The 17,488-nt window shown below is 41.7% G+C and overlaps 1 protein-coding gene across 2 annotated transcripts in view; it reads left to right on the forward strand.

Moving 5' to 3' along the window:
- Positions 1-17,260, forward strand: part of spata17 (spermatogenesis associated 17) — a 40,214-nt gene extending 22,954 nt beyond the window's left edge. Inside the window, exons 8-10 of one of the 2 annotated variants that reach the window (XM_044202784.1) lie at positions 479-627; positions 1,426-1,534; positions 14,804-17,260. In XM_044202784.1, coding sequence (XP_044058719.1) covers positions 479-627; positions 1,426-1,507 — 231 coding nt within the window. In that variant the 3' untranslated portion in view covers positions 1,508-1,534; positions 14,804-17,260. The remainder of the gene's footprint in view (positions 1-478; positions 628-1,425; positions 1,535-14,803) is intronic. The other variant, XM_044202792.1, reaches the window with a different exon arrangement.
- The last annotated feature ends 228 nt before the right edge of the window (positions 17,261-17,488 follow it).

Genomic DNA, 17,488 nt, shown 5'->3' on the forward strand with positions numbered 1-17,488 from the left:
ATGATAAATGAAAGGTAAACATTAAAGAAAATTAAGAAAAATGAGAATAAAGGATATTATCATTGCGAGTAGGGGAAGTTAAAGCCTGATTAAACCACAACTGTCTCTGAGGTTAATCGGACAATATAGTCATTTTCGCCATCTTGCTTACTTTTTGTCGCTCCTCTCCCCTCTGTCTGTGTCCCTCACTTTTACTCTGGCATGCTTGGTTTTGCTCTCTCTCCTCATTCTCTCTCCTGATATAATTTTCTTCACTCACTTGCTCTCTCTCTCTCTCTCTCTCTCTCTCTCTCTGCCTCCTCTCATGATGAGGAGAGATGAAGAGGATTGGCCTCTGGTTTTAACAGTAAGCCATCACTACCTGTGGGAGAGGGATCAGAGAAAGAAAGAGGCAGGGGTCTGAAACAGAAAGATACAGTGATCATTATCTGATGTTTGTGTGTGTGTCTGTGTGTGTTGGTGTTTGTGGTTATTTTAGGGTCTGTTCAGAGAGCCGGGCGAAGTGTGGGAGCAGCGAGTGCGTTGTCCTGACCTGACGTTGCGTCTGCAGACCTCTTATGCAAACCTGGAGGAGGCCCAGAATCAGCTACAACAACACGAGTCCATAAGATTCCACAGTGGCACACTGTGAGGATGATACACAGACACATAATACATGCAAAACCACACCCACACACAAAATTAGACTACAAAAGCATTCTCGTATACAATCACACACACATAAACATAAACCGTAAGTGTTTTGTAAAAGGTTTTCCTTAATTATGTCGTTTTTTTTCTTTCGTATACACCAAGGAATACATGCTTGTGAATACATATACACTCAACACAGTCACAAGCAAATTCATGCAAAATTAAGTAGTAAATGGACACATCCTTATTATGAAAACTAATGGGTGTATGCCAGGAGATTATTTTAAGCCTGCTTCAGACTGGGTTTGTTATAAACAGTCTCTCCGTGCTTTATTTCAAGGCTTGTATTAGTTTTAATTAGGAATCGTGCGTGTGTATGTGTCTTTGCTAAAACACTTGACTATAACCTCATTACCACTCACAGGCTAATCTACTCAGTTGTGTGAATGTGAAGTAACTGTTATTAACCCTCTGTTTGATCTGTCTTGCACAATAATAATTTCGCTAACTACAGTATAAAAGACCACCCAGTTTTCTTGCCACTCCAACCTTCTTCATTTTTTATCCCACTGTAATCAAATGACTAAATATATATCTGCATTTTTAACTGAGTTTTCCCCTAGTGTCTTGTCAGTGTATTTTGTGTTATTTTTGTTTGCTACATTTTCTGCATTATGGATTCATGCTCAATCTAATCACTGTTTGATATTTTAGTAAAGACTAACCTGAGCTCAACTGCAACCTTTATGACATATAACTTTTTGTTGTTGTTTCTTGCCCTTTGCCAACCAGAAGAACAAGAAGTATGCTCCACCATCTGAGCTACAGTAGCAGTTCCTTTACTCAGCCAGCCTATGCCAAGAGCTTGAGATAGTAGATTACACACTGATTCCAAGAGGAGGTAGGTTGAAAGCTATAAACACAAACATTATTATTATTATCATTATTATATAGTTAGTTATCGGGTATACCTACTATGTACCTAAATTAAGTCATCCTTGGAGATCACACACCCACCTAGCCATTGTGCTGTGCAGAGATGCACAGCTGATGAATGCTTCGTTTTCTGCCTGGTCCCCCCCCCCCCACACACACATAGAATCCATCAAGGTGGAAAACCAACACTTAAACCACTTTCACACACAAGCCCTGTGTGTTACACAGGATAATGAAGATGTGGTAAAACCTGCATATGAGCCATTTATTTCAGGCTGCTGTCACATATGGTCAACATTGTTCACTAAAGACTTAGTGAAGCAAACACATTACGGCTAAAACGCACAATTATACAAGACCATGTATAAATGTATCTTTCTGCATAATCGAGCTATTTTGTTTCACTTCATTTAAAGAGGTTGCTGCAATATTTCTGCAACACGAGTGTGTGGGTCACCTCATGTTAATGCAACAACATAAACTGTACAGTCAAGAATCAAAAGTCTCTAAGATTGAGAAGAGTAAAATTTATAGTTGAAAGGGAAGGAATGTCTACTATAAACCTATAGCAGATACTAATCCTATAATAATAATTATTAGTTATTATATAAACCTGTGTTCCCCCTTTCACATCAACGTCAGTCACTGTAAGACCCATGTTAAACCCAGGTCGGGAGCTTGGACATGTTGCCAGGTCAGACCACACCTGTCAAGCCATGCAAACTGATGGCAGCCGCGGATTTATCCTGTTGTTGCCTGGGTTTCGGTCTGAAAGGTATTATTCTCCTCTAAAAGAAAAGAGGAAAATCAGAGAAGCAGTGCAGGCTAACCCTTTCAACTTGAGTTGCACAAATTTGTCAAAAGTGACAGCAATTTAATAAATCGCCACTCTCCATCACACGCATATGCACACCCACCCACACACATATACACAATTCCCAGTTATGCCCTCCACTGCCCCCTCTCCATGTATACGTAAATGAGGTGCACGCATAGGTGTGTGTGTGTATGTGTCTGAATGTGTGTGCGTAGCCCCTGCGGTCTGGTCCAGGCATTAGGTAATTGACTGTGTCTTTGCTCAAGGCCTTTCATGGATCACCGTCCTTTATTAGCTCACTTCCCAGCACACACACACACACGCACACACACACACACACACACACACACACACACACACACACACACACACACACACACACACACACACACATACACACACACACAAGTTCCCAGCAGCTCCACCCGAACCTCTTACCCCCCACCACCAGCACCCAGACCCAATTGCCTGGAAACAAGGAGTGAAACAAGAGAGAGAGGCGCAAGGGAAGAAGGAGAGAGCAGCAACAAGGGAATGAACTAACACGGCCCCAGGAAGTGGAGATAAATAAGTATGGGGAGTGAGTGGGCGGTTGAATGGGGTCTCCTGGAGCTGACAACAGGGGCCAGGGTAGTAAAATCTGTTTTGCTCGATGCATCTATGTTGTATTTGTAAAATACATTATTGATGGAACGCTTGTAGGTCTTTGTGTTTGAGCATGTGTGGTAAATAAAGGTTTTCAGTGATACCACCAAAATTAAAGCCATTAGGGATAATTTAGCTCATCATTCAAATTAGAAACCCTACACGTAGGCATTTGCTAAAGCTGAAAAGCATTGCAGGCCGCAATTCAAAGCATCAGCCATCATTGAACCCTATTTGCAACAAAACAAACAACAGCCACAAAAACATATGGTTTGTGGTACGTCATAGCTAGACAGTATGAATATATGCTGTATATTGTGAGATGATAGAAATTTGTCTAATATAATATAATATACTGTTTAATGTTATCACGTCATCCCTCCATGCTTGTGCTGTGTATGTGCTTGTTTGTAGTGCCTGAGATACAAACAATATTGCTATCTGCTTATCAAAACATTACCTACAATCACCGCTAGTGGTCAAAAAGTGCAACAAAATAGCAATAAGTTATGCTAGATTTAGTGTGTGTGTGTGTGTGTGTGTGTGTGTGTGTGTGTGTGTGTGTGTGTGTGTGTGTGTTTGCACACATAGCTATCATCTAACTGTCTCTCTGATGGATACTGCAAAATGACAGCTTCCTACTTGCCACTTGCCTAAAAAATATCTAACACATCCACACTTGCACACACACACATAAATACATGCATGCATTGGGACACTGACACACACACACACACCATACAGACGTTCATACATATTGGCTAAACTTGACCTCCCTTGTCTCTGTGATAACATTGCTGCTGCTGCCGCTGCTGCAGCAGCGTAGGATGTTATTGAAGAAGATGATGAAGATAGCAGTGCCTGTTCTCAGCCCAGTCATGTCATGCTGCTGTCACTCAGAGCTCATCAGACCTCAGATTTTCCCCTTTTCATCTCTCTTCTGACACTCTGTGTTTCTGTATCTCTCTCTACTTCTATTTACTCTCTCTCTTCTCTCGCTCTGTGGTAATTAGTGCATTAGTCCTATCGTTGGCATCACCCTGAGCTATAGCAGCAGCCAGCAGAGCTTCTTGTCACAGCTCAGAGGGCCAATGGAGTGGACAGCTCAACCCTGGTACTCATCATCTTCATACTGTGCCCAGCCAGCCTCCCCCCAGCCACATTATCTAGCTATGTTATCCAGCCATGCTCCTAATTATTTTCAAACCCTAGCCACAGCTCTCTTATCCAGCCTCTGCCATATTACCTAGCCCTGCTTGTAATCATCACCTTAAGCCTTACTTCATCCCACTACACAGCCTGAAGCCTCATCATTAACATAGCCCAGTTTTTTCCTAGTTCCAGACCACGGTTATCTCTGGCTTGACCATCACAGCTCTTGGCAGTATACACACAGCATCTCCAGTCCAAACCAAGCCCTAGAAATACCACATGACTCCTGGACCTTTATTTACCTTAGCCATCTGTGTCACAGTAAGAAAATCTATCAATGCAAATGTGACCCAGCCTGTCAGGACAAAGCGGCAACCTCTGGGGCTGAAAAATGAAGCCAATGTGAAGTGCCAAAAACTGCAGTTCCTCAAATGTCTAGTTGAGGCTGGCTCCAGGCTCCTATGTGCCCTTGCCTGGACTTCCCAGGTCCCCCACTAAAGATTAGCTTCAAAGACCTCAGACCCTCTTCTCCAGCTCTGTTCTATATTCATTCGTATCCCTCATCTCTCATCTAACTCTCTTGAGGCACCACATCTCAATACCAGCCTGAAATATAGAGCTCTCTCTGAGAATTGTAGCTCCAACTTTACTGTTTTGTCTGATAACCCTACCAACACAGCGATGCTGGTTAAACTTGCATTTGTGGTCAACATGCATTATCTAACTTGACTTTACAACCCTCCTTCAGACCAGGGTGAAATGCGGGTCTCACACTACGTAGCTTTGGTGAGCTGGCGTTTCTATCTGTGATTTGTGAAAAAACAAGTGAGTGGGTGAGTAAGAGAGAGCAAATATGTGTAAGAGAGAGAAATGTATCTTTATTTGGTATTGATTTTATGTCAATTGTTATAAGTTTGTGTTTTTTATGATTCAACAGTAATGTGTATAGAATCAGCTGCAGAATGGACAACACTGACAAACAGAGATTAACTTATAACAGCAGTCTCATATGAATGGGTCAAACATGTTGAAACAAGTTGAAGATGTGTTGAGTAGAGCTCATCAAACACAGGTTTATGTGTGAAAGCAGTATAAAAGATGAAACAGGTGACATTGTATCATTGACCATTGTTTCAGGAAACATTGGAACCACTGTGATCTTTAAGAAAGAGGACACAGCTGTTCTCTTGCTCAAGCTGATTGTGTGCACTCCCTGCCATTTTATACAATATCAAATAATAACCACAAATATTGTGAAAAGTTATTGTTTTAAGTCATATTGAATGGCTAAAAGGACAGTGATTTATTAAGATTCATAAAGTGAACAATTCACAAAGTAATTCACATTCTTACATCTCAAAGATGTAAGAATGTGAATTACTTTGTGAATTGTTTGTTATGAAGAAAGGCTAGGTTTTGTGAGTGAACAGTGCCTAATCATTTTAAAGTTGGTAACTTTAATACGGCTAGCACTGTAATGTTGATTGTAAGATGAAATACTCAAAAGGTTAGTTAGCTTCTGCACCAGCAATGACTAATTTCAAATGCAGATATGGGAAAGCCCTCTCTGTCCATGCTAATTTTGTGGTTCTGTTATTAGCCATGTCACCAGTGGTATTGCCTATAACCATAGAGGATAGCAAATTAGGAGGCTACGTGCTAATCAAGTACACTACAGTGAGTGGTCACGTCTGTGTCTGTCTACGCTCCAAGCCTTTCCTTCCCCTCACATTAGACTGACATCCGTCACAACTTTCAAAAGCTAGCGTCTGATCAGAACCAAAATACACTGATACACACCAGAACACACATTTGCACATTGGCATTCCTGTTTTCCTGAACACATGCACGTAGACATATACAATTGCATGCATACACATGAATACATGCATATACACAGACCATTGCCGATAGCCCAACCGCACATATACTTTAATGTTGCCCCAGTATCGTCCTTGTTACCGCCTCTCGCCACAACACACACTCCCCTTCTTGCCCCCACAGAGACACACACCATAGTCTCCTCCCAGCTACTATGGTGTAGCTTTATTATTGTCATTATTGCATTGTGGGTGCAAAGCTTGAGGCAATTGGGACAGGAAGTGTGTCTACACACATACACATACATGCTGGCTCACTCTTAATGTCCTCAGTCATAATGTATCACCATGATGCATACAACCGATGTATGGTGGGTCTTTTTAATGGGAACAGTATTCATTAGTAATTAATACCCAAACTGAAATAGGCCACAAGTAGAGACAATGGAGTTAGTTGGGGCAGGGGCAGCAAATGCATGAACTCATATGTGTCCACCTTTATGTGTGTCTGTCAGTGTATGTGTTTCCTATGTTATCATGTCCATCCATGTCTCCAGCTCTGCTGCATTAGTGTCCAGGTTACTGCGTTGAGAAAGAAAGAACGCTAATTCTCCATAATCATTTTACAGCGTGTGTAAAACTCTGCAGCTCCTTCATTTGCACAGCCGTAAAACATTACCCCTGCCACACTCCTTCCTACTCAGGACCTCAGATTTATCAATTAACCCAACACTTCCCTTCCATTATGGTGGCATTTTGTACTGCAAGGCCTGCATACAGAGTAACGATGAGGGCCGAGTGCATGCAGCAAGATATTAAATGGACAGTCTCAATTAAATTATTAGCAATCATATTTTGGTGTGACTTAAGAGAATGAATGACATTAGACTGCATGATTTATGTTGGACTTGACTTTACCAGATTAACTCTGGTCACTTCAGGCCAATTTTTTAACTTAATCGTATGAATTTGTGTCAAGCTCCTGTTTAAAACTAATAAATAAAAATGGTGTTGGCAATTTATCATTAAAAATATTCACAACTTCTGCCTTGAGTAGGATTCAGTAGTAGGTTAAGATTTGTTTTTTTAGGCCTGAATGCAACTTTCAGGCCTACTGTAAATCTGTCTGAAAGAAATTTATAGTTTAAAGGTTCAATTAAATTCAATTTTATTTATATAGCGCCAATTCATAACAGAAGTTCTCATCTCATTGCACTTTTCCTATAGAGCAGGTCTAGACCGTACTCTTTATAATATTATTTACAGAGACACAGCAAATCCCATGTTCATGTGTGCTTTTATTTTTTTAAAGTCATTTTCAAGTAATCCTTTAGATACTCTTATTGGCATTAATGGTGCTGTTAACAATAATAGACTATAACTATGGTAGTGGTGGACAAGTAAAATCTCTCATTCAGATACATTTTACAATCCTTAAATTATAGCATGAGGTTAGCGAGAAGTACTACAATTCAGCAGGAAATGATGCGGTTTAGATGTACCATAATAAAGAGTGAGGAAGAAAAAATTGAAAGATAGCGCTTTCATAGTGATGCGTTTAATTTTGTCTAAATGCTTCTAGCCAGGTAGTTCTCCAACATTCCAAACGTAAATTAATTGTATAGTTAGTATATACTATGTATATGTTAGCATTACTTTCAGTCAGACAAAAAATTAAAGATATCTCCTGTTTAAAATGCATTGTCATCATGGTTATTTTGAGGAAAAGTCAAGATCACAGATTGTTTTCAGGTTTATTTACATAGTTTCCTCTCCATGTATACATGGATGTAAGAGAAAGCAGGCAGACAAGCAGGATAAGAATGTCTGTGCTTTTAATGGACCGCCTGTCCCTGTGCAGATATGCTCCACTGAACCATACTGTATGTGGTGTGGTATAATCACTGCCTATCTCTATCTCCTGCCGTCACTCTTTCTTTCCCTTGCTGTCTTGTTTATTTTCACACTTGTTCTCTTTTTCTCTGTCCTCTTCATCTGCAGTACCTAGCTGCAACTTTTTTTCTGACCCCCACACCCCTTTTTCTGCAAACTATTTGTTTGTGTGTGTGTGTGTGTGTGTGTGTGTGTCTGTATGCTATCAAATAGCTGAGTGCACAATAAACACGAACACACGCACACACACACACACACACACACACACACACAGACATACTTGAGGAACATGACAGCCCTCTCATACAGCAGTGTGTTGGTGATAGAAGTCAACCCTGGCTGTGAAATGCAAATGGATTGTGATGAAGCTACATTGTAGACGGACAAAGAGGATGGAGCAGACAGCATACATAGACATTACATGTGTGTTTTTGCCGTCAAAAAGCGAAAGAATACATTTTCTAATAGCAGGTAGAAGAGTGTTTTGATTCTCTTACCTTGTCTGTTTCCTCTTAGATTTTATATATTCTGTTTCTCCTGAGGAATCCCAGTCCATTGTTTTTTAAGATAAGATTCCCTCTCATTCTTTTATCTGTCCACCTTTGTGTACCATATCCATCCATCCATCCATCCATCCATCCATCCATCTCCCAGACAAAAGAAGTGTCTTTTGGTGATACAAAGTGTGTATGCGTGAAAGCATGCGTCACTGTGTGTAGGAATCTAGTCTTTCCAATGTGTGTTTGTGATTTGTATAATTTGTTTCGTACTCTTGGTAAGCAGCCTGATGTTTATGTGAAAGCCGCATCTTTACCTATGCTGTTAGATGGTTGATATATATGCATGCCTGTGTGTCTGTGCATGTGTGTCTGTGTGTGTTTTACTGCAGGCTCATATTCTCACTAGCCAGCACAGGGAGCATGTGTTGGGGGTTGGGGTGGCAATGGGATCTGGAAAGGGAAGCAATCACAAACACTTAAACCTGCAAATGGCCTTGATGTCCTGTGCTAAGCAGCCTGTGTTGACTGATGAGCCTGTTAACCCTGGTTGAAACAACTCCAGCACAGGGGATTAGACAGCAACGCTGGTCCCGGCTGTTCCTGGCCCATTTTGCATGGGAATTGTGCATATTTAATCTAAGGTGTGCAGAGACAAGCCCCACTCTTCTCTGTTTCTCATTATAGATGTGTAATAGCACCCTGAGGCTTGGGGCCTTAATTCACCAGCCCCAGTCTTAATCTTACCCTCAGTCTCAGCCCCCACCTTCCCTCAGTGCCTACTCTCAACCCAAATCAGTCCTAGTCTCAGCCCTCTTCCCAATCTTTGTCTCTCCTAGTCCTACATTGTGCGTTAGCCTAAGCCCTGCCAGTCATGGGCCAAAGCCTTTTTACCCTTCTAAGTGGGCGTTCAAACAGAAAGCAGCCCATCGGTGAGATACAGATAAAACAAAGCAAGGGGATGCATTGGTGTTGTTTCAGGTATCGGTGAGACAATGACTCGTTTTGAATACATGTATGAGTTTAAAGGTTTATCACAAGCCAAAACACTGCGCTGAGGTTTATAATACTATCAGGTATAGACTATATATTCCATACGTATTCAGACACTGACTGATATTGGGAGGATGGCAGATATAATGCATGCAGGCAACAATGGGGTTTGGTAGGTAAAACACAGGCCAGTATTCAGACCCAACTCAGTTATGGTGCCGTGGAAAGAACAAGGGAGTGTTTCTTAGCTGGTAAGAACACTATAAAACTCAAGAGACACCTCAAAGCTCACAACAGTTAGGTCAATGAGGTCAATAAAGATTATGTTTTTAGAGTCAAGTTTTTCAATTCTGGTGAAGGCTACATTTCTGAAAGATGGAGGTTCATGTATGAGACTGCTTTCCTGATTATTTATAATTTGTAATATTTGTCACCGTGTACAGACAAGTTAACTCATTCCTTCAGTAGTTGTGTCTTCGTATGGACTTGCTACTCTTTTTTAAATGCTTTGTTTCATGTTGCATTAGTTGTGAATTCTGCATCTGTTCCCTGATTAATGCGATTGAGTGTCAATGACAAGAGCTCTCTGAAGCATCTATTCATCTAATTCCATCTATCACTCCATCTCTCTCTCTCCTCTCATTCCCCTCTAATCCAGCCAACACTTCTCTCTGCAGGACAGAACAATTAATGTGTCTCCTCTTTTACTCGCTCTCTCTCATACCCTTATCTTTATCTTTTTTTCCCCCTTCTCATGCATCTCTCATGCATCATATTACTACGTTATGAGAGGAAAGTATGTGTAGAGTGAGTGTGTGTGCATGTACATAGTTTCAAGAGGGACCCCATACTGTGGGTGTAATTTCTTGTTTGTACATGGTTCCAAATATCTTTGGCCACTGCAGAGCAGGGGAGAGATATTAAGAGAGACAGAGAGGTTGGACAAGACAAAAAAAGATTGAGAGAAAAGGAAAGAGAGGGGGGAGAGGGGAAAACAGGATGATAACAAAAGCAGCTCGGATTTCACAGACGCATATTTCATCAATCATGTGAATAAGTCGTGGTGATTATGCATGGCGGTGGCAGGCGGGGGTGATTACCATACACCATAAAGGCTGCTTTCTTATCTCACACACACTGATTAGTTTCTGTCTGCAGATAGCCTCTCACTCTTCGCTCTTTTTCATACACACACACTCACATGCGGTGTGTCTATCTCTGCCATACACATGCATGCATGCGTGCACATGCAGACACAGGCTTGTACACACACACACACAATGCTGCTAAAATTCCAGGTAAATGGAATTTACCTAGTGACAGTAGGCCAACCCCAAGAGCCTAATGAGAAAAGTTCATGGAACCTCTCATTGCTAACTGGTTTTACTTAATCAGGAGATAACCTACCTTCCAGAGAATTGCGGTAAAACCATGGGAGATGCACTGAACATTTCCCCCAAAAATTGTACGTCAGAGGTTGATTTGGGTTCTGAATGGCACAAATTACAACTAAGTATGCTTTCTGAAGAAAGCTTACAAACAGTGTGACAAGAAAGCGGAGTCTAGCTGATAATCCACTATAAAAAAGACCATTCTTTTGTATCTTAAAATAAGGTTTCTAAAAAGGAGAAGCATTGTTTTTACAATAAGCCTGTTACACCTTTGCAGCTGAAATTTTATGTATGCCATCATGTACATATGTTGTCTGCTTTTGCTTTACCTTTTTTTGGTGGACCGAGTGGTCACTAGGAAATTGAACCAAACTGTCTTACTATCTTATTCTCAGGCTGATGTGTTGCGGTCCTGTTTTGGTACAGTAGGTCATTTTCCCGGAACTGTGGCCTTCACATGATGCAGAATGAGAGAGAGACAGGAAGGCGTGAGGAGGTTGAGGAGGTGAGGCTGGGGCAAAATTAGCTACGTATGAAAGGCCTCGCTTTGTGTCTCAACCAGGGAATTAGAAATTACTCCTTTCTCTTGAGCTCCCCACTCTCTCTCTCTCTCTCTCGCTCTGATATATAATGTAAACTCATTTGATAACCAGGCTGGAGCTGCATTGCACTGTCTGAGTGCCTGCATGTGAGAAGTGCGCCTGGGACGCATTAAGGCCTCCTGACAGGGGCCTGGGTGAAATAAGTGAAATTAATGGAGCTCCTTTCATGTCGGACAAGGCCGCGGCACCCCTTTCACGCCGCGTACAGTCACAGAAAAGTCAATACTTTTTTATTACTCCTCGCTTGCCCTACATTCCCCACTACAAGTGCTCTGCTTGCTAATTGGTTTCAGTTTGCAGAGAAAGAGAGAGAAACAGGAAAGAAAGAGAGGGAGAGGACTCCATCCCAAAGAACACTGAAGCAAATAAATCAATCTCATATTTTTTCTCTCTGCTGTCTTTTTTCATTGAGTAACATCATGGCAGAGAAAGGGATAGATGAGAGAGAGAAACAGAGGAGAGAGGGTAAATGGTTGGTTAGAGCACGCCTGGTCCCCAGGGAGCATAATGATATCTGGGAGCCTGTTAATGGAGACGAGTGGTTAAAGTGGTCTGGGGCCCTGGCCAGGTCACCCAAGGGGGTTTTTAACCCGCAACCTCACCTCACTTGACTGCTTGCGCTCTGGGCTCAGAGGCACAATGGAGCATCCCACCAAAATACAATTTCAGGTAAACACTTTGATAGATTTGCATAAAATGACATTCAACCGAACTATGTGTGTGAGTATCGATGTGTGGAGATGTTGAAATAAGTCTTCAAATGCATCAAGCCCTGTTTAGTGATTGTTTGCATGGTGTTGTTATCTTGTATTACCGCTCGTACTGCTGAATTAACACATCTTTTTCAACTGAAATATGAATGTTTTGCAGTAGCAATTCAAAATGACAAATGTACACATATACTGTAGAAACTGTATAACTGCGCGCCTCCATTTCTGTGTAGGTCTGCAAGTATACTGTGTGTGTGTGTGTGTGTGTCTGTGTGTGTGTGTGTGTGTGTGTGTGTGTGTACTGTATGTATGTGTCCTGTCTGCCAGTATGCTGTTCACTGTTGTGCTAAGCCTAAGTGGCAGTGGGGTTAGCCTCTTTCAGAAACAGCACAGCCACAAATTGATGTGACACTTTGATCCTCCACCCTCCCTCCCCCCAGCCCACCACCTCCCACAAACACATGCACACACACACACACACACACACACACACACACACACACACACACACACACACACACACACACACACACACCAATCAGCCTCCAGTTAAAAGGAGGTTCCACCAGTCTCGTTTTCTTTCTGCATCCCAGCTTTCACAGCTCTAGAGTGTGGGCTAGGGTAGGTTCGGGGGGTTACAGCATGTGTGTATGTGTGTGTGCGCGAGTGTGTGCGTATGTGTGTGAAGGAGCTGTCACACAGGGCTGGCATCACCATCCAGTTTGCCATCTCTTCCTCAGCTTGACAAGTCCCTGCTCCACCCCTTGGCTAACACACACAGACACACACACACAGACACACATCAGCTCTCTGTCTCTGTCTCACTCCTCTGTCACACACACATATGATATGTTAACACACTGATCACAAACTCACATGCACTGTATGAATGCATGCAATGAATACATTTATAAGCAGACACACACACACGTATCCAGATGCACAGGCAACCACATGCTGCATATTACACAATGAATGTGTTTGACAAAACGTGCAGCATGCTGTGGACACTGTGACAGTAACACATCACATCACATCATTGTTACTGAAAAATGTAGTTGAATTTAAACTTGAATTTGTAGCTTCAACTTTTGTGTGCAAGAGTTTCTATTTGTGTGGCATCACCGTGTGATGGTCGTTGTGTGTGTATGTGTGTGTGTGTGTGTGAGATCTTCTCTGCAGTTGTTGGCGTCAGATTGCGGAGGGGTTCTGTTTGTTACAAGGACAGGCTTATCCCCGCCCCCAGGCGTCGGCATTACAATGATTGTCATGGCGATGGAGTGTGAGTGACAGGCGGGATCACATGTGGTAGCCGGGGAGCAGGAAGCCCGAACCGCCCCAGTCCCTGACATTAGTTTGTCCTTCATCAAAACTTTACACTCGTTTATAACTACTCACTCACTCTCTCTGTTGCAAAATTTCTCTCGTTTACTTCTTTTTTTACCATCTGTCTCTCTCATGTACTGATCACTTTTTCTCTCTTTTATTTCTATTTCTCCGCCTCTTTCTCTCTCATTTAATACACTTATGTCTCCACTTCTCTTTCTCTCCTTGGCTCTCTCTCTCTCTCTCTCTCTCTCTCTCTCTCTCTCTCTCTCTCTCTCTCTCTCTTACTTAATTTTTCTCTCGCTGTCTTCCTCCAGTGCCAAGCTTAAGATATGTTTTTGGAGTTTTTTGGACATCACACTGCTTCCTAGGTAATCTAAGTGATGGGTTAAGAGGGCAAATTGGAGAACAGGTTGTATCATTTCACACCTACATACACATACAAGCACACACACACATAGTCTGGGTACAGTGCATTCCCTGAGCAACCAGGCTGGTTATAAAAGAACCACCTATGGAACAGCAAAGTGTGTGTGTGTGTGTGTGTGTGTGTGTGTGTGTGTGTGTGTGTGTGTGTGTGTGTGTGTGTGTGTGTGTGTGCAAGCATTTTTATCCATGTTCGTTTGCCTCAGCGGTGTTTTTCTGTCAAGATGTATGTGTTGATGCAAACTTATGGCTGTTTGTGTGTGTACATGAATACATGTGTATGTGTGTGTGTTTTGGTGAGAGAGCTAGAGCTTTTGTGCATCGCAGCAGAAAAAGAGGTCAGGGTTTGCACGGAGACTCAGGCATTTATCATTAGCCTGCTGCCGCTGCCGGTAATGTTGCCCGTTACAACCATGATTAAGAGCCCCGCTTAGTTCCAGCAGCCGGTGCAGACGCACCAACACACACACTCACATGTGTGGTACCAACTACGTCTCTGGAACTCTGTGGTTTTACAGAAAACTCTCTGTTTTACACCATCACCCAGTTCAGCATGTGTTCATGTGAGTGTGTGTGTGTGTGTGTGTGTGTCTTTGTTGTTTGGGGGCTGTGCTGTACATGGTCTCTAACTGCGAGGAGGCTTCAGGGCCTGATGAGAAACCTGTCACAGTCACTCATGAAAAGAGCAATCCCTCCCCCCACACACACACAGCAGGAAGTTGCATGTGGTCTTGGTGAATCATAATGGATGGATGTACTCCTTCATCCCCATTTATGAAAACCAGAAAACTGTCATGGCAGCCTGAGTGTTCTTCAGGCAACAATCATTTTGCCTCATGTTTGAACTCTGATATTTTAACTTAATCAAGGCAAAACATATTTAATGTCCCCCCTTTTTTTCTATTTTTCTCTCTATCCCTCCTCTTCCTGTCCTCTCTGCCATTGTCTCTCCTCCCCTCCAGCCGCTCAAGACACTGTTTGCCACCTACAACGTCTTTGATAAGTTTCCTCGTCTGTACTCCAAGGCAGACAGCATTGTGTGACACACCTCCTCCTCGCCTGAGAGAATGAAGAGAAGTACAAATAAAGAAAGATTTATTGTATTTATTATATTGTATGCTATGTGTATGTAATGTGTTCATGTGAACCTTTACGTCCTTTGGGTCTTTATGTTCAGTGTTTTCAGCCAAGTTAGGGTTCACCTCATGTAGCCTTTTTCTCAAAGACAACACACATTACAGTGTCCTGCTGTCTAAGATGTATTGTCCAGAATGTGTGTGAATCAGAGTCACTGAGTGGGAATGTGCAACACAAGCAGGTCTGGTCACCCATTCTAAGAGACAGCATTTGTGCCTATAGGCAGTGATAGTGCCAGCAATGGAAAAGATATGAAACAGTTCTCTCATGTTATTCACCAACAACTTCACGGTTAAAAAATGATTACTGGGGCCACTGCATTTTAACATACGCATATCACACCACATTACAATGCACAGAATAGAGTCAGATTGAATTGCTGACTGCTTGTTGTGTCTTAGGTCTGTTGTAACTACGTGTTGATTCTGTATCGCAAACCAAATTCATGTCAGGAGAGAAACACCCATGTCACATTCATTATTTTTAATAGCAGAAGTCCAGTGTCCTTTCCAGCAATAAAAAGGTCAAAGACATTAAAAAACAGCATTGGTGATTTCACAACCATTATTAATTGATTGTCAACACAGTGAACAAAAGTCAAAAAAATAATATATAAACATTTTTAAATTCTACGATCACTTGGCCTCTGATCCATTCTGGATGAGGAAGTCTAGTATTTTTATGGTATGATACAGGATGCAAGGTTTTGTGTCATTATATATGTCACATGAATTTGAGATCATATCATGGCTAAAAATGATGATACTGTGTATTTTGACTATTATAAGTAATGTACTGTATGATTGGAGCTACATGCTAGATTATAAGGATTGCCTGGTGAGGGTCATTGAGGATATTTCTGATCTTATTTGGAGCCTTAACATATAGCAAACAGTAATTAAGACATTAGGTCATTACTGATGAATCTTCCATTTATTTTCATGATCACTTGTTTGATCTGTGAAATGTAACCATTTCTTACTTCGAGAGTACGCACACACAAGGTGCTGATCAGTGTGAGCTTCAATGCAAGTCCATTAAAATTAAAACATGTCGCACAACTCTTCTCCAGTACACCTTTATTCATCAGGGTGGTGAAGGCAAAGTAGCTGAAACCGTTGGTGAATAAAGCATGGTGTACTGGAGTAGTGTTGTGCTACGTGTTTTAATTTTAATGGTCTATGAAATGTCCCAGAGCCCATGGTGACCTCTTCGAATTTCTTGTTTTGTCTGACCAACTGTCCTAAACCAAACCAAATCACAGAATACTAAGAAACCCATTAAATATTCCCATTTGATAAACTGGAACCAGTGACTTTTTTTAAACAGTTGAATTTCAGTTAATCAACTAATTGTTTCAGCTCTAAGAAAATACCTTAACAATATCTTCCACAAATGTATCATCTTTCTTTATTCTGACACCTTTTTGAGAGACTTTTGAAGCTGACTTAAAATTAGAGTCTAAATTATTTAGACCAGCACTGAACTGAACTGGGAAGTGAAGACTTCACCTGACACCTCCTCCTTTGAGGCCCTGAGGCAGAACTTCCTCACATAGTTGTCTGTTTTGATGGTGAAGAAAAAAGTGAGTCTCTGCTCTCATCACTTTCTGTCACAGGTCACGAAAGTTTTATCATTAAATCGACTTGTTAATTCTCTAACACACACTTCCCCTGTTAAACCTTCCTTTTTTTTTCTCTGTCTCTTCACTCTTCTCTCCCTCTCCTCCATGTTGCTGGCATCCCCCCGGGCCTGTGCTATAAGGCGTGCAAGAGGAGCAGAGACAGAGCATTTAGTAATGGCTTCTTAATGGGCTTGTCGACAGCCACATTAGAGCGCACAGGCAGCGGGCGAGGCCGGGCAACGATATGCCAAGCCAGATGCCATGCCAGCTGTGGCACTCCGCTCTCTCACTCACACTCTCATTTGTAATCACATTTCTCACACGGATGGACGGCATGTGCGTAAAAGAGAGAAAGCAGACAGACAGGCATTACCCCTCCCATCTCCTGTCAGTATATTCTTTTCGTCTGCTCTGCTCTGTTCTTTCTATCTGGTTCTGCTACACTCGGTTCTTTTAATTCATGGTCTTAGGCAGCAACAGAACTGTTTTAATGTTTTTTACAGGGATGAAGTGGTATGAAAAGGCATAAATAAATTGTCATCATAGTCATCAACTCTGTAATAACACACCTTCTCAGATTTGATCCAGAGCATCACATGTGGAGAGCCACACCGCCAAACTAAAATGTTTATTAATGCAATAAATGTTTAAAACCTGACATGAGTGTCCTGAGGGAAATGGTACAACTATTACCCAAACTGTCTGTTGTAAACATCCATTATAGTAATATTATAAACAAATAATATTATAAAGAGTACGGTCTAGACCTGCTCTATAGGAAAAGCGCAATGAGATAACTTTTGTTATGAATTGGTGCTATATAAATAAAATTGAATTGAATTGAATAGTTTACAGACCAACATCCTGGTTCAACTTTGACCTACTG

Source organism: Siniperca chuatsi, linkage group LG1 (assembly GCF_020085105.1).
Source record: "Siniperca chuatsi isolate FFG_IHB_CAS linkage group LG1, ASM2008510v1, whole genome shotgun sequence".
In the NCBI taxonomy this organism is placed as follows: domain Eukaryota; kingdom Metazoa; phylum Chordata; class Actinopteri; order Centrarchiformes; family Sinipercidae; genus Siniperca; species Siniperca chuatsi.